Source organism: Diorhabda sublineata, chromosome 6 (genome assembly GCF_026230105.1).
Source record: "Diorhabda sublineata isolate icDioSubl1.1 chromosome 6, icDioSubl1.1, whole genome shotgun sequence".
NCBI classification, from domain to species: domain Eukaryota; kingdom Metazoa; phylum Arthropoda; class Insecta; order Coleoptera; family Chrysomelidae; genus Diorhabda; species Diorhabda sublineata.
The window spans coordinates 2,996,197-3,017,806 of record NC_079479.1 but is presented as its reverse complement, the minus strand read 5'-3'; the positions used below and the strand labels follow the sequence as shown (position 1 = coordinate 3,017,806).

Here is a 21,610-nt window from a genome sequence, read left to right as displayed (position 1 = left end):
GTACACTAAAGAGTTTTTTATAGCAGAATCAGCGCTAGTGTCGCTGTTCTTAGTAGCACTGCAAGATTACTAGTTCACTGTACTGCTTGCACACGTCATCGGACGAATGTAAAATATCAAAAAGTACAAAATCGTTTTCCATTATTGTTACTGCAAGGCCTGAATCACATCAAATAACCTCAAAAACAACAATCAACAAATGCTCAATTGCACTCTGAACGACTCTGCACTATATTGTTCTTTGTATCCGATCGAATTGACTGGCCTGCACTGGACCAGTTCCAGTGCAGCTACCAAGAACAAACCTTATATTAACGTCGGATCACCCACAATATGATTATCAAAATAATTTTATTGTTATGTCAAGAATTTTCAAACTTTTTAGTTTTATTATTTTCAAAAGCGCGTTTTTTATTTTTTTCAAACTATTTCAATGGCGTATATCGTATGTAAGTGACGTATACACTAAGAAAAATGTAGAAAATTTAATTAGTCATCACTTTTATCGATTAGCTGATTGAAAATTTAATATAATGTTTTTGATATTAGAAACTTGCAAACTAAGCGTAACTCATTGTTGATATTCGATTTGAAATATTTGTATGTGGGTTAAACATGACATATTTTTTGTTGTGTAAATATATTCCGTCTACTTATACAGGGTGTACTGTTATTCAATAACGAAACTGATTGAAGAAATATTATTTTAATTATATTTTTGTATGAAAAATATAAAAAAAATCATTAACGTAATTACTTATTGAGCTGCAAAGTATTATTATGAATAAAATCTTTTAATTTGGGTTTAATATCATATTTTTTGTTGTATAAATATATTTCGTCAACTAATACAGGGTGTGCTGTTATTCAATAACGAAAATGTTCGAGAAAATATTATTTTAATTATATTTTTGTCTGAAAATTATAAAAAAATCATTAACGTAATTACTTATTGAGCTGCAAAGTATTATTATGAATAAAATCTTATAATTTGGGTTTAATATCACATTTTTTGTTTTATAAATATATTTCGTCAACTAATACAGGGTGTGCTGTTATTCAATAACGAAACTGATTGAAGAAATATTATTTTAATTATATTTTTGTATGAAAAATATAAAAAAAATCATTGACGTAATTACTTATTGAGCTTCAAAGTATTATTATAAATAAAATCTTATAATTTGGGTTTAATATCACATTTTTTGTTTTATAAATATATTTCGTCAACTAATACAGGGTGTGCTGTTATTCAATAACGAAACTGATTGAAGAAATATTATTTTAATTATATTTTTGTATGAAAAATATAAAAAAATCATTAACGTAATTACTTATTGAGCTTCAAAGTATTATTATAAATAAAATCTTATAATTTGGGTTTAATATCATATTTTTTGTTTTACAAATATATTTCGTCAACTAATACAGGGTGTGCTGTTATTCAATAACGAAACTGATTGAAGAAATATTATTTTAATTATATTTTTGTATGAAAAATATAAAAAAATCATTAACGTAATTACTTATTGAGCTTCAAAGTATTATTATAAATAAAATCTTATAATTTGGGTTTAATATCATATTTTTTGTTTTACAAATATATTTCGTCAACTAATACAGGGTGTGCTGTTATTCAATAACGAAACTGATTGAAGAAATATTATTTTAATTATATTTTTGTATGAAAAATATAAAAAAAATCATTGACGTAATTACTTATTGAGCTTCAAAGTATTATTATAAATAAAATCTTATAATTTGGGTTTAATATCATATTTTTTGTTTTACAAATATATTTCGTCAACTAATACAGGGTGTGCTGTTATTCAATAACGAAACTGATTGAAGAAATATTATTTTAATTATATTTTTGTATGAAAAATATAAAAAAATCATTAACGTAATTACTTATTGAGCTTCAAAGTATTATTATAAATAAAATCTTATAATTTGGGTTTAATATCATATTTTTTGTTGTATAAATATATTTCGTCAACTAATACAGGGTGTACTGATATTCAATAACGAAAATGTTCGAGAAAATATTATTTAAATTATATTTTTGTCTGAAAATTATAAAAAAATCATTAACGTAATTACTTATTGAGCTGCAAAGTATTATTATAAATAAAATCTTATAATTTGGGTTTAATATCATATTTTTTGTTGTATAAATATATTTCGTCAACTAATACAGGGTGTGCTGTTATTCAATAACGAAACTGATTGAAGAAATATTATTTTAATTATATTTTTGTATGAAAAATATAAAAAAAATCATTGACGTAATTACTTATTGAGCTTCAAAGTATTATTATAAATAAAATCTTATAATTTGGGTTTAATATCACATTTTTTGTTGTATAAATATATTTCGTCAACTAATACAGGGTGTACTGTTATTCAATAACGAAAATGTTCGAGAAAATATTATTTTAATTATATTTTTGTATGAAAAATATAAAAAAATCATTAACGTAATTACTTATTGAGCTGCAAAGTATTATTATAAATAAAATCTTATAATTTGGGTTTAATATCATATTTTTTGTTTTACAAATATATTTCGTCAACTAATACAGGGTGTGCTGTTATTCAATAACGAAACTGATTGAAGAAATATTATTTTAATTATATTTTTGTATGAAAAATATAAAAAAATCATTAACGTAATTACTTATTGAGCTTCAAAGTATTATTATAAATAAAATCTTATAATTTGGGTTTAATATCATATTTTTTGTTGTATAAATATATTTCGTCAACTAATACAGGGTGTACTGATATTCAATAACGAAAATGTTCGAGAAAATATTATTTAAATTATATTTTTGTCTGAAAATTATAAAAAAATCATTAACGTAATTACTTATTGAGCTGCAAAGTATTATTATAAATAAAATCTTATAATTTGGGTTTAATATCACATTTTTTGTTGTATAAATATATTTCGTCAACTAATACAGGGTGTACTGATATTCAATAACGAAAATGTTCGAGAAAATATTATTTTAATTATATTTTTGTATGAAAAATATAAAAAAATCATTAACGTAATTACTTATTGAGCTGCAAAGTATTATTATAAATGAAATCTTATAATTTGGGTTTAATATCACATTTTTTGTTGTATAAATATATTTCGTCAACTAATACAGGGTGTACTGATATTCAATAACGAAAATGTTCGAGAAAATATTATTTTAATTATATTTTTGTATGAAAAATATACAAAAATCATTAACGTAATTACTTATTGAGCTGCAAAGTATTATTATAAATAAAATCTTATAATTTGGGTTTAATATCATATTTTTTGTTGTATAAATATATTTCGTCAACTAATACAGGGTGTGCTGTTATTCAATAACGAGAATGTTCGAGAAAATATTATTTTAATTATATTTTTGTCTGAAAATTATAAAAAAATCATTAACGTAATTACTTATTGAGCTGCAAAGTATTATTATAAATAAAATCTTATAATTTGGGTTTAATATCATATTTTTTGTTGTATAAATATATTTCGTCAACTAATACAGGGTGTGCTGTTATTCAATAACGAAAATGTTCGAGAAAATATTATTTTAATTATATTTTTGTATGAAAAATATAAAAAAATCATTAACGTAATTACTTATTGAGCTGCAAAGTATTATTATAAATGAAATCTTATAATTTGGGTTTAATATCACATTTTTTGTTGTATAAATATATTTCGTCAACTAATACAGGGTGTACTGATATTCAATAACGAAAATGTTCGAGAAAATATTATTTTAATTATATTTTTGTATGAAAAATATAAAAAAATCATTAACGTAATTACTTATTGAGCTGCAAAGTATTATTATAAATAAAATCTTATAATTTGGGTTTAATATCATATTTTTTGTTTTACAAATATATTTCGTCAACTAATACAGGGTGTGCTGTTATTCAATAACGAAACTGATTGAAGAAATATTATTTTAATTATATTTTTGTATGAAAAATATAAAAAAATCATTAACGTAATTACTTATTGAGCTGCAAAGTATTATTATAAATAAAATCTTATAATTTGGGTTTAATATCATATTTTTTGTTGTATAAATATATTTCGTCAACTAATACAGGGTGTACTGATATTCAATAACGAAAATGTTCGAGAAAATATTATTTTAATTATATTTTTGTATGAAAAATATAAAAAAATCATTAACGTAATTACTTATTGAGCTTCAAAGTATTATTATAAATAAAATCTTATAATTTGGGTTTAATATCATATTTTTTGTTGTATAAATATATTTCGTCAACTAATACAGGGTGTACTGATATTCAATAACGAAAATGTTCGAGAAAATATTATTTTAATTATATTTTTGTATGAAAAATATAAAAAAATCATTAACGTAATTACTTATTGAGCTTCAAAGTATTATTATAAATAAAATCTTATAATTTGGGTTTAATATCATATTTTTTGTTGTATAAATATATTTCGTCAACTAATACAGGGTGTACTGATATTCAATAACGAAAATGTTCGAGAAAATATTATTTTAATTATATTTTTGTATGAAAAATATAAAAAAATCATTAACGTAATTACTTATTGAGCTTCAAAGTATTATTATAAATAAAATCTTATAATTTGGGTTTAATATCATATTTTTTGTTGTATAAATATATTTCGTCAACTAATACAGGGTGTACTGATATTCAATAACGAAAATGTTCGAGAAAATATTATTTAAATTATATTTTTGTCTGAAAATTATAAAAAAATCATTAACGTAATTACTTATTGAGCTGCAAAGTATTATTATAAATAAAATCTTATAATTTGGGTTTAATATCATATTTTTTGTTGTATAAATATATTTCGTCAACTAATACAGGGTGTACTGATATTCAATAACGAAAATGTTCGAGAAAATATTATTTTAATTATATTCTTCTCTAAAAATTATACAAAATTATTAACGTAATTGCTCATTAAGGTTCAAAGTATTGTTATGGATAAAATATTATAATTAATTGTTCACTCAATAGTTAATTATGCGCAATTAAAAATTTTATATAGTTTTGAATACCGTTAGAATTCAAAACATCCATTTAAATTTCATTTAATATTTAAAAACCACAGTGTAATAAAAAAAATAGTTAGTAAATATGTCAAGTTCGCTACAACACTACTTATTTTTATTAAATGGTTGCTGTAATAATTCACTTTATGAACAGTTGTGTAATCTGAGGCAAAGTACATCAGAATCTAAAATTTTACGTTCTACACGAGTTTTAATTTTTACGAGAATTAGTATTTCTTAAAAATAAACTTTTTTTATTCTTACGTACTTAAAAAATGATATTTTCATGAAGAAAATAATACAATATAACTTATAATGAATTTGATTAGATCTGATCCAAAGAAAAACATATTTATGTATTATCGCCTTCAAATAAGCTCCTTTTGGGGTAATACAGACCTAATCTGGCGAATATGGTGGGTCTCGTTTCGTATTTGGCCCAAAAATGAGTCATAATCACGACGGATTATAACGGCGTATTATCTTGGTAAAAAAGCAAGAATTCTATACCCACGCGACGAATTACTTCATTTTAATGCCTCATAACGACCGTTTGACACTCTGGAATGAAGTCACGGTGAACCACATCACGCTAACCAAAGAAAACGATGAGCATCACCTTGATTTTCGACTGACCGCGACTTTTCAGTGTCGGTCGAGCTGAGCAGCTTCGACGCTTAATAAATCCACAGTCGTCACTAATAATGATGAGTTTAATTAAATACGGTGTTTAGCTATGTTATTTCACGACCTCTACTTGACCTTGTTAATCCAAAAGGTTCAGTATAGCATTTACCCTCTTCATACTTTCGGAACATTGAGTAGATTTTATTGGGCATCAAAAAAGATTGTACCAATTTAGGAAGGAAAAAAAATTTACCGATTCGATGTCTTGTTATAACCAAAAGCTGTACAGAACAATTGAAAACGGTTAGGACAGGCCAAAAGCCTTCTGTATTTAAGATTATATGGATGAATGTCTTTTCGACAAATTGAAAATACGTTTGTAGGTTTTTGCATTTAGAAAGGAAGTCCAAGTTGTGAATCCTTGAAAGTTAGGTGCAATCTACCATTAATAACGAGAAATTGGTGAATTTCAAATAGCACGTAGAGCTCAGGAAAAACCAAAAATTTTAAAACTGGATAAAGATACGATTAATGAAGAATACAAAATGTGGAAGTTGGATAATATTACTGATGAAATGATTGAGCTACTCATCGTGAATATTGCTTGGAACAGTTCAGGGCTCCTACTACTGCATAACGCCAAAACCCAAGGTCTTGGAAAAATTGCAACAAAAATGAATTATAAAATAAAAGTTAAGGTCCGGAACAACGCTATAAAAGCGATGCATTATTTTGATAATGGGGCAAACATGCTGGGCTTCAAAACGCATTCTTGATGCGATCCGAGAGCCCTTTTTGTACCTTGTGTTGTCCATACTTTGAACTTAACAGTAAATGACGATTCTAAAGTGATAAATCTTGTGGAAAAGTTGTAGAATATTTTTTCGTCGTCCACAAAAAGGTCTAGCAGAATTTGTATAATAAACTTTATTCAATTAAGGTTTGCGAAAGACTTCAAGATCCAAAAACTAAGAATTCTTCTGATATAGCTTCTGGCGAGTGATTTTTTTCAATGCTCCAAAAAAGATTGTCTGGACTAGCAATATAAGCATTCAAACAAGAAATTTTTGATGGTATAAAGTTTTTCTATTGTACCTAGTTATCATTTTTGATTTTAAATTTTTTTTAAATATCTAGTTTTAATTAGAAATTAGACTTTAGGCAATATTTCTATGATTTGCTAATAAAAAAATGCGAGTTTAAGTTTTGAATTATTTTCTAGAATTTACAAACAACGTGTTTGTACGCCAAAAGTTAATTAAACGAATCGAAATGTGTATGAACAAGAATTTATTTTGTGATTATGATTTTATTAGTTTGTTTCATTTTGATTATCAATTAAAACGACTTTTAGTTCAGTTTTTTGTTGTATTTCAAGCACCTACCTATCTGTCTACCTTCAGAAAACAATAATTAAAATTAAAATTATTCTTATTTACACACAGGTGCCAGTAGCCTTTACGGGGGCCCTCCAATAGTTTATCTTCTGGATCCGATTTTGATTTGGATTTGTAAAAAGTAGCTCTACATAAATTGTTGAGTTTTCATTATTATTTGGGAACGTTAACTGCAGTAATATAGAAAATGACTGATATTTCTCTACAATTATATAGAAAAAAAAAAAAAAAATGAGCCGGCTTTACTAAAACGTGTTATTTTCTATTTTGTGCTGAAAAAGTAAACTCGTCGTCGACTTGTTTCAATTTCAAAATCCTTCGAGTCATTATTGATTAAAGTAACTATAATAACTTAAGTAGCTTGTTAAAAAAACATTATATGTTTTATTTGTAACGGAAACGGACAGTGCCGTATTTAAAAAAATACAAATACAACTTTTAACTAATTATTGCAGTTAAACCGGTATAAACCGGTAAGAAATTCAAGTGTTTTGTATTTATAACGAACTGCTGAAGGAAATTAACATTTTTTGAAGACACCATACACAATGGCGGTAAAAAAATGTTTGATTTAATTGTTTACTTTCATAATAATACGTTTATTAATTAAATTAATTAGAACTTGTTTTTTACCATAAAATCATGAGCAAACGAAATAAAATGAACAGAAAATTATTAAATTGAGAAAAAAAATAATCTTTTCATTTATTAGTTGCAAATAAATAATTTTTTTGTATAGTATGAATGTTATAAATGAAAAATAAATAAAAAAATAATAATTTGGTTTTCTCCCATGAAAATTTCAATAATGATTAGTAAATCAAGCTGTTTTGGAGACCCTGGTAAATCTGATTCGGAAAAAAACCGGAAATTTGAAAAAGAAAAACTCGGGCTTCCTTAAACTATACTTCCAAAGAAATATTTTATCAAACTATAATCAGTTGATGTATAAAATAGAAGTATATTTTATATTTTTATGTAATAATTATAAAACTTACCCATAGTTGATCTCTCCTTATGCTATGATCTGTATAATACACTAAAGTTTCACCAGCTAGGGGTCTCGATTCTCTTAACTTTGATGCTAATAACAAACACGTAGTTCCTAATAACTGTAATTGATTCTTCATTATAGAACAACACATTAAAAATCTATCCATACAGTTCATAGCTAAAGAAAAAACTTCGTCTTGACACTTTTGTTCCTCACACACCTAAAACAAAACAAAAAAACAAATTATTTCACATATAACCAAAAAAAATCGACACACCTGCCATAGCAAGTCACTGACATTAAAACTGAACACGAAATTCTCAATAAAATCTTGAATCTACTCTAATATTTATTGTTGCCATAGTCCAACAGTATATTATGATTAGTAATCACGCTTTTTAAGTTTTTATACAACAGCTAGCCATCAAACTCCAACCGAATCTCATCTCCTTTAACAAAAAAACAAGAATTTTACCTAAAAATGACCTCAATAAGTGATAAACTTGTCCAAGAGGTCAGTAAGAGTCGTCGAGAAGTGGCCAGTGCGCTGAACATGAATAAATCTGCTGTTTCCGTTTGCTATTCAAGTCCAACAAGAGCTGATAGAAACGCGAAAACGAGAAACTTAATGCCTTGAACCAGAATAGCCAACTACTGGTCACAAATTAACCCCAGCTCAACCCGTTTACGAAGAAGAAGACCAGAAACTTGAAGCCTTAAACCAGAATAGCCAACTACTACTCACAAATTAACCCCAATTCAATTCTTCAAGTTCCGTATGGCAGTATTTACAAGATGTCGAAATTGCTTCTAAGCATTGGCCAGCGCGTAGTCCGGAATTGGATTCTATCTATTATAGGATCTAAAAATCCTGCACTTCCAATCCGTCTACGATTTGCCAGAGGACAGTCGAACAATGGGGCTCCGTTTCCTCCTCAGACAAAAACAGAGTGTGCCTACATGGAAGCGATAGAAGAAGACGAGTCTTCAGAAGACCCGAAGAAAGATTCATGCTTTTGGAGGATATAACTGAGTGGTTTGGGCGGGCGGTTCAGTGGAAGCGAAAACCGAGTTATTTTTCATTGAAACTGACGGTGGAGAGTAAATTTAGGGTTTCATCTCAATGCAGGACAAGGTCCATCCACGTACTGCAGGTTCCGTATGGCAGTATTTACAAGATGTCGAAATTGCTTCTAAACATTGGCCAGCGCGTAGTCCGGAATTGGATTCTATCTATTATAGGATCTAAAAATCCTGCACTTCCAATCCGTCTACGATTTGCTAGAGGACAGTCGAACAATGAGGCTCCGTTTCCTCCTCACACAAAAACAGAGTGTGCCTGCATGGAAGCGATAGAAGAAGACGAGTCTTCAGAAGACCTGAAGAAAGATTCATGCTTTTGGAGGATGTTACTGGGTGGTTTGGGCGGGCGGTTCAGTGGAAGCGAAAACCGAGTTAGTTTTCATTGAAACTGACGGTGGAGAGTAAATTTAGGGTTTCATCTCAATGCAGGACAAGGTCCATCCACGTACTGCAGGTTCCGTATGGCAGTATTTACAAGATGTCGAAATTGCTTCTAAACATTGGCCAGCGCGTAGTCCGGAATTGGATTCTATCTATTATAGGATCTAAAAATCCTGCACTTCCAATCCGTCTACGATTTGCCAGAGGACAGTCGAACAATGGGGCTCCGTTTCCTCCTCAGACAAAAACAGAGTGTGCCTGCATGGAAGCGATAGAAGAAGACGAGTCTTCAGAAGACCCGAAGAAAGATTCATGCTTTTGGAGGATGTTACTGGGTGGTTTGGGCGGGCGGTTCAGTGGAAGCGAAAACCGAGTTAGTTTTCATTGAAACTGACGGTGGAGAGTAAATTTAGGGTTTCATCTCAATGCAGGACAAGGTCCATCCACGTACTGCAGGTTCCGTATGGCAGTATTTACAAGATGTCGAAATTGCTTCTAAGCATTGGCCAGCGCGTAGTCCGGACTTAAATCCTATTGATTACAGGATCTACATATCTTGCACCAGCTAAGAAACTTTAAAACGACGTTTATTGAAGAATGGGATAGCATCGAACAAGATCTACTAAAGAAACTTATTCGATTCATGAAAAAGCTTGTAGTGGAGCCAGGACAGGGAACATTAAACGTTGATAGGTTAATTTCTTATTATTATTTTGACGAATTCAAGCTTGTATTTTCTTTACTATTGATTATAAACCCTCGTTCATGATTTCCCACATGGTCCATTCATTTTAAAACTGATGTTAGAGATTTTTGACTGCGAGCGTGCGACTTGAGTCAATTTTTTTGCTTTATAATTTCCATCGACTGATTTGCTTTCAATATAAGTTTCGGACAACATTTATTAGAAAATCATTTCCTTCTTATTAAACTATTGATGTCTTTTAGATGTTTGCTCTGTTTTTTTTACTTTGACGATTCCTTACACGGGTTAATAAATTGTGAGGTAAATATATTCGAAAGCTTGGCCATAACTTTTTTTGTTGAATATAAATCAGTCTGCGAATTATAATACAAAGAAATGTGCCGCTCACATTGACCGATATCGTGGTCGAATTATGTAAATTTTGCACTTTTTCCCATAAAGTTAAACCGAGTATCTACAGTTGGCCAAAATAGATGTTCACAAACTAATTCATTTCGGTATTAAAATGTAATTGAAGTAAAAACGACAACGACAGAAAGTCGAGAAGACTGGAAAGGAGATATAAAAATAGATGAAGACATCAGAAGGAATACTGGTACTGAAAAAAAAGCTTTAGCGTACCCAAACTAGCTGCCGTTGATGTGGAACCTATTTGCAGCGTTGCAAAATCAATAATTGATGTTGAGGTATGAAACATTCTGATTGATAAATTCCCCAATCAAAACTGATTGTTTTTCAGTTATTTGTAAGTTCAATAGTAAAATTTTGTTTGAGAAAGTAGATGGAAACATAAAAGAAAATAACAAAGGATATCGGAGAATCTAGAAAATCAAATATGGTGCTTTCCGCATTTTTCGTCCCACCGAATTCATGTTAATCTACTTGGGTAGATATTTCGTTATCGAAATTTTTAATTATTTTTTTTTTGATTAGATTAAACGAAGCAAAACAGATCACAATCTTATGTAACACACTTTTCCGTCGTATTATTTGACCTCTATATTTCTTTGAATGAATGGTTCAAATCACTTATTTACACAATGGGATAAATTATAGAAATAGATATTCAAAAGAGCGTCGCAGCGACCAAAAACAGCGACAATATTCGATATATATCGTAAATACTTCGATTCTGAAGAAAAAGAAAATGAAAAATCGTTAGGTTTGGTTTTGTATTCGTTTTTGTTTGATTATGGCTTTTATATTATTTTCCTCTGCTGTTTTTGTTCACTATCCTCTTACAATCGAAGTTTTTCTTCATCAGCTTTTGCTAGATTCATTGTTTCTCTTCTGTAGTTCGGAATTTATGGTATGCTCGGTGTTCTGCGTGAATCCTTTGAGGGATTTCCTCTCCCCGATCACTTTGCCTTCGTTTGGGTCTTTATACTTTTCGTTTTTACACCCAGATCATCTGTTTATGCCAACTTTGGAGTTCTTTAGTAATATTTGTACCTCTTAGTCCACACCTACTGATTTTATTTTGAAGTCTAAACGAATAAAGTAAAAACTAACTATCCAGAAGCCATGGAACTTGACTGTTAACTAAGTTGGAATTTCTGGAACCGTCATACTGAACACACTGTTTAAACTGCCAATACACCAACATTAGCGATTAGACTTTTCGATAACCAAGTTATCGTCTTCAGAGAGTGTTTACCTTCAGGTAAATGCACGTCATATAGTGTAATCGTGAGTGTTGTTGTAGTTTAAACAGTGTGTTCATTAAGGCATGATGTTAATTCATAGTTGTAGTAAAATAAAATAATTACAATTAATTACGTGTATGAAAGCATAACATTTAATCAACTCATGATGAATATATTACATTTTTTTCTCAGGAAACTTCTTAAAATAATTTAAATAGCCGCCTGCATATAATGCTAGTTAAAAAGGTAATTCCGTAATATCTTAAGAATAATAAATTTTAAATATTCCGAGAATATAAATAAAAAATAATAAAGAGAAACAGCAAAGGTGATTAAAATGACTAGGAATTATGCAATGTTGGATAAATAACAATTGTATTAGGTGGGTTTTAAATTTTAAATGTCTGAAACCCAGACAAGCATAAAGCTTACTCAGGTGTATCAACTACAATAACTAATAAACGCACGAAATTAGCATTTTAAAAAAGGGCCTCTTTCCGGTAATATCCAAAGTTTCGATGTCTTCATTCAAGGACAATAGTTAACAGTGACGGACTCGAATTAACCAACGGTTATTTCGAAATATTCCTATTTGAAAACACGGAAATATATACCAAGTATACTTTCCTAGAAAGTTCATCAATAACACTATACAGTAATAGATATTAACAACATAATTAACGAAGACGTAGATCTCAAGGTAAGGATCGAAGAAATGGAGCTTCAAATTCCAAAAAAAAAATGATAATAAGAGTTGAAGCCGACAAGACACAACAGTGACAAACTCGAATTAACCAACGGTAATTTCGAAATATTCCTATTTGAAAACACGGAAATATATACCGGGTATACTTTCCTAGAAAGTTCATCAATAACACTATACAGTAATAGATATTAACAACATAATTAACGAAGACGTAGATCTCAAGGTAAGGATCGAAGAAATGGAGCTTCAAATTCCAAAAAAAAAATGATAATAAGAGTTAAAGCCGACAAGACACAACAGTGACAGACTCGAATTAACCAACGGTTATTTCGAAATATTCCTATTTGAAAACACGGAAATATATACCGGGTATACTTTCCTAGAAAGTTCATCAATAACACTATACAGTAATAGATATTAACAACATAATTAACGAAGACGTAGATCTCAAGGTAAGGATCGAAGAAATGGAGCTTCAAATTCCAAAAAAAAAAAATGATAATAAGAGTTGAAGCCGACAAGACACAACAGTGACGGACTCGAATTAACCAACGGTTATTACGAAATATTCCTATTTGAAAACACGGAAATATATACCAAGTATACTTTCCTAGAAAGTTCATCAATAACACTATACAGTAATAGATATTAACAACATAATTAACGAAGACGTAGATCTCAAGGTAAGGATCGAAGAAATGGAGCTTCAAATTCCAAAAAAAATGATAATAAGAGTTGAAGCCGACAAGACACAACAGTGACAAACTCGAATTAACCAACGGTTATTTCGAAATATTTCTATTTGAAAACACGGAAATATATACCGGGTATACTTTCCTAGAAAGTTCATCAATAACACTATACAGTAATAGATATTAACAACATAATTAACGAAGACGTAGATCTCAAGGTAAGGATCGAAGAAATGGAGCTTCAAATTCCAAAAAAAATGATAATAAGAGTTGAAGCCGACAAGACACAACAGTGACAGACTCGAATTAACCAACGGTTATTTCGAAATATTCCTATTTGAAAACACGGAAATATATACCGGGTATACTTTCCTAGAAAGTTCATCAATAACACTATACAGTAATAGATATTAACAACATAATTAACGAAGACGTAGATCTCAAGGTAAGGATCGAAGAAATGGAGCTTCAAATTCCAAAAAAAAAAAATGATAATAAGAGTTGAAGCCGACAAGACACAACAGTGACGGACTCGAATTAACCAACGGTTATTTCGAAATATTCCTATTTGAAAACACGGAAATATATACCGGGTATACTTTCCTAGAAAGTTCATCAATAACACTATACAGTAATAGATATTAACAACATAATTAACGAAGACGTAGATCTCAAGGTAAGGATCGAAGAAATGGAGCTTCAAATTCCAAAAAAAAAATGATAATAAGAGTTGAAGCCGACAAGACACAACAGTGACAAACTCGAATTAACCAACGGTTATTTCGAAATATTTCTATTTGAAAACACGGAAATATATACCGGGTATACTTTCCTAGAAAGTTCATCAATAACACTATACAGTAATAGATATTAACAACATAATTAACGAAGACGTAGATCTCAAGGTAAGGATCGAAGAAATGGAGCTTCAAATTCCAAAAAAAAAATGATAATAAGAGTTGAAGCCGACAAGACACAACAGTGACAAACTCGAATTAACCAACGGTTATTTCGAAATATTTCTATTTGAAAACACGGAAATATATACCGGGTATACTTTCCTAGAAAGTTCATCAATAACACTATACAGTAATAGATATTAACAACATAATTAACGAAGACGTAGATCTCAAGGTAAGGATCGAAGAAATGGAGCTTCAAATTCCAAAAAAAATGATAATAAGAGTTGAAGCCGACAAGAAAATATTTGCACAAAACTTTTTTGCGGTTTTTGAAAGAAGCCAAAAAATATATCAATTTCAACAAAGCCTATCGTTTCCAATAAAAACAAGAGATGTCATAGAAGCTGCGGAACCAAAAGAAGATTCTCAAAAAGTGAAAAAAGACATCACCTGTACATAAAAGCAATAACTGCACTGGTCTACAAATAGGAACTGTAAAATCCCGTGAACCTAATTTACAAAATGATCATTAGAGCAATATAGAGTCGAATTATTGGACTAAAATTCCAAGTCTAACTGATACAACCAACGACTAAAGAAAACGTGGCCAATAGACCAAACCAAGATGCTAGATAATCTAGTGATAGTAAAGAAATTACTTGTTTCTTATTTTTTATATAATACGGTATCGACGTATCGAACTACACCAATTTTTTTTTTAGTTTTTTATATGATTTCAACTGCTAATATCTCCGATTTCATCAATTTTTGTTATTTGTTAAAGTAAGTTTCTGTTTATGAACGTTGATGTTTATGTAGCCTAATAAACAATTAACACCAATAAGTTAGATTAAGAAATGTCATTTAAAAATATCAATTAATGAACCAAATAAATTGTCGACATATAATATCAATAATTAAATGTAACTTTCATAATTTTCTAGAATTCATATTTTTTTTTCGTCTCAAAATCTAACGTATAAAAATGTCTATTTTTAGTACGTATCTTTAAAGTAATAGTCAGAGGTTAGGAATGCACTGATAGGCAGACGAAGTCAAGAAAAATTTAATTAGACAATCACGTGAACAGGATGAACGAGACCAGAATTATTAAACTAGGAAAACTTTTATTCAATACGTATCTTACGGGGGGTCATGTACCGTCTTTAAATATTCTAGAAAGGTTTCCTCCCATAACAACTATTGATGACGAGTGTAGTTACGTAAAAACAAGAGTTCAAAGGTAGTCAAATACAGGGTGTTTCGAAATTCCCGCGACAAAATTCAGATATTAGTCCGGTAAAATTAAATTAAAAAAATTATGGACGAATAACAACAGTTCCCGCTGTACTAAATTTTAATTAATGATTTTTTTATTATTAGAAATCAATTATCGGGAATGATCATACCATGTGTGCTAAAAAAGTTAGTCAAAGCAATCAACAGCACACAGAAATGTGTGAAAACTTTTAGAATAGCCATATCTTAGAAATGGTGATTTTGAGCGAAAAAAGTATAAAGACAATTTTTGTAGATAATTTTATTATCTACAATTTTCAACTTATTCATTTTTTTCATAAAACTCACCGTTTACGAGGAAAATCGATAAAACCCAAAATTTTAACCTCTAACCTCAAATAACTTATAACATCCACTAGCTTTTACCCGCGGCTTCGCTCGCATCGAATCCATTAAATAAGTATCAGAAATCATTATAATAGAAAAGAACGAACTCTGAAATATAGATCTTTGAATGTAGAAAAATTGCCAAAAACCTACAAAAATCCATAACTCCACATCGAATGTCCGCGTCTAGCTCCTCTCCAACTCAACCGATTTAAGTGTTCAAAAACTCAAAAGAAAGAACGTGTTTCATCGAGTGTACTTAAATCAAAACGAAGTCTCTATCTTGAATAGAACCTGAGATATAGATCTTTGAATATAGAAAAATTGCCAAAAACCTACAAAAATCCATAGCTCCACATTGAATGTCCGCGCCTAGCTCCGCTCCAACTCAACCGATTTAAGTGTTCAAAAACTCAAAAGAAAGAACATGTTTCATCGAGTGTACTTAAATCAAAACGAAGTCTCTATCTTGAATAGAACCTGAGATATAGATCTTTGAATATAGAAAAATTGCCAAAAACCTACAAAAATCCATAGCTCCACATTGAATGTCCGCGCCTAGCTCCGCTCCAACTCAACCGATTTAAGTGTTCAAAAACTCAAAAGAAAGAACATGTTTCATCGAGTGTACTTAAATCAAAACGAAGTCTCTATCTTGAATAGAACCTGAGATATAGATATTTGAATGTAGAAAAATTGCAAAAAACCTACAAAAATCCATAACTCCACATTGAATGTCCGCGCCTAGCTCCTCTCCAACTCAACCGATTTAAGTGTTCAAAAACTCAAAAGAAAGAACATGTTTCATCGAGTGTACTTAAATCAAAACGAAGTCTCTATCTTGAATAGAACCTGAAATATAGATCTTTGAATGTAGAAAAATTGCCAAAAACCTACAAAAATCCATAACTCCACATCGAATGTCCGCGTCTAGCTCCTCTCCAACTCAACCGATTTAAGTGTTCAAAAACTCAAAAGAAAGAACGTGTTTCATCGAGTGTACTTAAATCAAAACGAAGTCTCTCTCTTGAATAGAACCTGAGATATAGATCTTTGAATATAGAAAAATTGCCAAAAACCTACAAAAATCCATAGCTCCACATTGAATGTCCGCGCCTAGCTCCGCTCCAACTCAACCGATTTAAGTGTTCAAAAACTCAAAAGAAAGAACATGTTTCATCGAGTGTACTTAAATCAAAACGAAGTCTCTATCTTGAATAGAACCTGAGATATAGATCTTTGAATATAGAAAAATTGCCAAAAACCTACAAAAATCCATAGCTCCACATTGAATGTCCGCGCCTAGCTCCGCTCCAACTCAACCGATTTAAGTGTTCAAAAACTCAAAAGAAAGAACATGTTTCATCGAGTGTACTTAAATCAAAACGAAGTCTCTATCTTGAATAGAACCTGAGATATAGATCTTTGAATATAGAAAAATTGCCAAAAACCTACAAAAATCCATAGCTCCACATTGAATGTCCGCGCCTAGCTCCGCTCCAACTCAACCGATTTAAGTGTTCAAAAACTCAAAAGAAAGAACATGTTTCATCGAGTGTACTTAAATCAAAACGAAGTCTCTATCTTGAATAGAACCTGAGATATAGATATTTGAATGTAGAAAAATTGCAAAAAACCTACAAAAATCCATAACTCCACATTGAATGTCCGCGCCTAGCTCCTCTCCAACTCAACTGATTCAAGTGTTCAAAAACTCAAAAGAAAGAAGGTGTTTCAGCGAGTGTTCTTAAACCAAAACGAAGTCTCTATCTTGAATAGAACCTGAGATATTGAGGATAGAACGTGTGTATGTGAAAAACTCCCATAAGTAATGTACAGAGGGAAATCGCATTTGAGTATAACTTGAGAATGGTGAAAATTAGATGAGATCCGAGATCCGAGAAAAAAAATTAAGCAAATCGGTTGGGTAGAACGCCTGAACGGACTCGGAATGGAAATCATCAATTTTTTTAATATATAAGATGGAATCGATGGGTACTTTCGATAAAATTTATTTCTTACTGTAAATTTTTTTATTTGAAATTTGCGTACTATTGTAAACACTCCCATAATATAAACACTACGAATTAGTAATCAAAATTATCTTTTTTTATTTCAATTTTTATCATCAAGTTTAAATGAACAAAATTCAAATTTTTTAAATTTCAAAAGTCAAAATATGTTAATATATTGTATATTATCCATATGGTAGTGCAGATCCCCCAAATATATCCACCAAATCTTTTTGAATTTAAGTTGGAGTCAACTTTTTTGAACATTACTCCACATAATACATTTTGATGATTCTCTCGAGCGGCTTCTACAGTAGGCACGCTTCCTCAACAGTTTTACATAAGAACTAACCTAGGTATAAATTTTTGAACCAATTTGGAGACACAGTAGTTCTGAGAGATTATACCAAAAGATCCAGTGTCTTGATAATAAAGTAACCAGAAGAATAGTTAACGCCCTTTGGTACTTCAGAAATAAATACCTTTTTTCTCTAAAATATACAAGGTATGTTTGAAAAAAACACACTTTCCAATAAGTCACCAATCAGAGCCTTTATAAAGACAAGGAGGTTACAAAGGCTAGTCACTTAGAACGAACGGATGAAGACAGACTTTTGAAACTAGTTGTATGGAAGATACTAGAGGACAGAAGGAAAAAAGATAGGCTCAGAAAACGGTGGAGGGAAGTAGTAGAAACAATTACTAAGGACCTAAAAAGAATCTAAAGACCAAAATTTCAAACTTGAGTGTTTTGTTCCAACTTTTATATATATCAAAATAATAATAATTTGATTATAATAATATAAATAAGACGTTTGACTGACGTATACATTTACAGAAAGTGAATATTATCATTGAAATTAAAATTTACTTTGTATTATAGCTAAGCTTTAAAAAAAAAGATTTTCGGTCATTAATGCTAAGGAAAATATTCAAGTGCATTGTCAATATAAAAATCATATTTTTTTTCTTTGCAGTTAATTTGATAATTCTAATTACTTTACCGTTATTTACTGCGTGTCATAAACCAAAGATTACTTGAAAATGTTTTTTTTTATATTTTTAGTTATTCAGCTCTTTTTGTAAGTCGAAGGATGTAATAGCTTTGCTTTTATCCTTACGTTGAATCTCATCTGCATAACGTTCTTCTTTTAGCAAACTTTTTGTTAAGTCGCGTACTCAAAGTGTTGAAATCCATCAGTAGGGAGAGAAAGGGAAATTTTTTCTGTATTAAGAGTTAAAGTTTTCTATAAACTTCTTCAAACCTCTTTAAAAAAATCCCAACGAACTTCTCTTTATGAGATCGTGTGTTTTGTTCATTTTCTACTGAAAATTTTCATCTTACAGCTTTAGTTATAGATCCAAATTTCATTTGTATCTGATCGAAGAAGTTCAGTGGAATTATAATAGTAATTCCGTGATTCAAAAGTTTGTACACGACATTTTAACTTTTTCACTAACTTCTCGAATAAACATATTTTCATTTTTTTAATCTACCAAACTCTCAATGCTCATAAAGACCACCGGAATGAATAAAAACTAATCTGCAGAATGACACGCCAAAGAAAACATCCTGAAATCCCACTTCAGCTTGCCAATAAAGTGAAGGTTAACCTCAAAAACCTCATCGAAGAATCTTGGTGCAAGATAAGGGGCAAATAGATAACATCCATCCATCTATTCCTAAAGATATTGAGAAGACAAAAGTCAAGTGGAGTTTCTTGAAGTTACCAAGTGGTATCAGTATTTTAAATACCACCTGCGTGGGTTATTGAGGTTACAAGTACCAGCCATTATATAAACAACTTGGAGATGGAAAATCAGTGGTTAGACAAAGAATAATCACCAGATCCCGTCGCTAGGAGGGTTGGATTCGAGGAAAGGGAAAGTTTCTGGTGGAATTATGAAGGTTTAGTGTACTTTGAAATCATTTTAGACTGTAAATCTATTATTGCCAAGGTATATAATATCTAGATTTGGTTAACAAGAAGCCGGTTCTCTTAAAATAATTATACTGCGAAATAATATCGAAGAACTTGGTTCAATTGAAATTCTACATTTAGTACACTCTATATTGTTTGAACAAATGATATTTGGTATTAAAAAAAATGTTTTTATATAACGTGAAATAATTTATTACTAAATCTATTTTCTCTGTGTCAAATATTGACTACGCCACTGTATATATTTATAAAAAGTTTAGTTTTTAAATGACTTTAGTAATTTGATAAGTGAATTAAAAGTAAATTAACAATTTTCAATAATTTACATGGTAGTAATGATAAAAAATTTTCCGTACTAATGTAAATTAAAGTAGAAGTAGATTTTTTCAATTTAATCTAAAGAGCAAATCCACCTCTGTGTTTTCCAACGTCGTACTCAACTTCCAAAACCTTGAAACGATCGTATTTATATAATTTTGCTTCAAATATTCAATCAAAAAGAAAACGGTAGCACAAAATCTAATTATCCATGTAATTACGAAGTGTTTCTATTACAAACTTAATATTTTGTCAATTTAACGACCCCTCCCCCTACTGTTGCTACGTGGTTTTGTACAAAATCACAGATTTGGACCTCTCGCACTCAGCTGTTCGCCCGTCTATTGACCCGGAGCATTTAAATCACCTGTAGAATTTAAATAGCTCATCCACGTCACAACCGAGAATTTTTTTTTCAAACCCCACATTACGTACACGATAATTTTTCAAGTGTAAATTTTATGAAGCTCGATAATTTTTTTTATCAGTGACACGTACATAAAATTAAATTTCATACTTGTAGCGTTGGGGATTTAAATTTTAAATGGACGGAAACGATTAGTGCTTACGATTTAATAATATTCTACAATAGAAATTTTTGTCACAGTATATATTTTTACCGAATAAAAATAATTTTGTATTTTTCGAGTAAATGATTTGAAATTTTTAATAAAACGTACCTCCATCATCCATTCAGCGACTATCTTCCTCATTTCGGCAGTAACCTCTTTTTGTACAGCGAGGGAGGCATTGATCGGTAAAACATACCGATCCTCTGTTTTGAGTAAATTTCTAAGTACTCTATCCTGCAGTAAAGTCGGGTCATCGTATGCTCTAATTTCATTTTCTGCAGACTCGCAGCAATACAAGTCCATGTTCTCCTTATACTAATTACCGGTTTATTAAATTCAAATCAAACACACACACAACACATTTAAGAATCCGCAAAAAATGTTAACACTAGTACTGATTGTCTCATCTGTAGTGTCTGGTTCCCTTTAACTTGATTCTAGCGGGTATTGGTCGAGAGTTGTTATGATCACCGAAGGTGGATTGTGAGTGCCGTGGCTTTAAACTCGACATCAGTTTACCGAAATATCGGCCCCCACCATTTTTAACTCCAGCGCTATATAAATATGTAAGGTACGTTGGTTAACTCTAATTACAACCTGTTATTTGAGGGCTTACGTTGTGTCTGAGGCGATGTCTCACGTCGATCTATACTGACATTAAATTTAATCATTTTTCTATTATTATTATTGATATTAATATTATACAAATCATTTGGAATACACTCCATAGTTAAAACATTCTAAAAAAATACGTACAATAATATTATATACAGTGTGTCTTTATCAAAATATATTTTACTTTATTAAATGACAACATAGTCAAAGTTTATTTTGAGGTTAAAAAAAAATTCGAATTATTAAAAAAAATAGTTAAAACACTTTATGAACATAGTAACAAACAATTTTTCGATATAACTAATCAGTTTT

The 21,610-nt window shown here is 30.0% G+C and overlaps 1 protein-coding gene across 1 annotated transcript in view; it reads right to left on the bottom strand.

The window, feature by feature from the left end:
- The window catches only part of LOC130445958 (G1/S-specific cyclin-D2-like), a 71,063-nt gene extending 49,852 nt beyond the window's left edge, over positions 1-21,211 (bottom strand). The window contains exons 1-2 of the mRNA XM_056781895.1: positions 20,792-21,211; positions 8,101-8,316 (exon numbers count right to left, since the gene is read on the bottom strand). Coding sequence (XP_056637873.1) covers positions 8,101-8,316; positions 20,792-20,986 — 411 coding nt within the window. The 5' untranslated portion in view covers positions 20,987-21,211. The remainder of the gene's footprint in view (positions 1-8,100; positions 8,317-20,791) is intronic.
- Between the last annotated feature and the right edge of the window lie 399 nt (positions 21,212-21,610).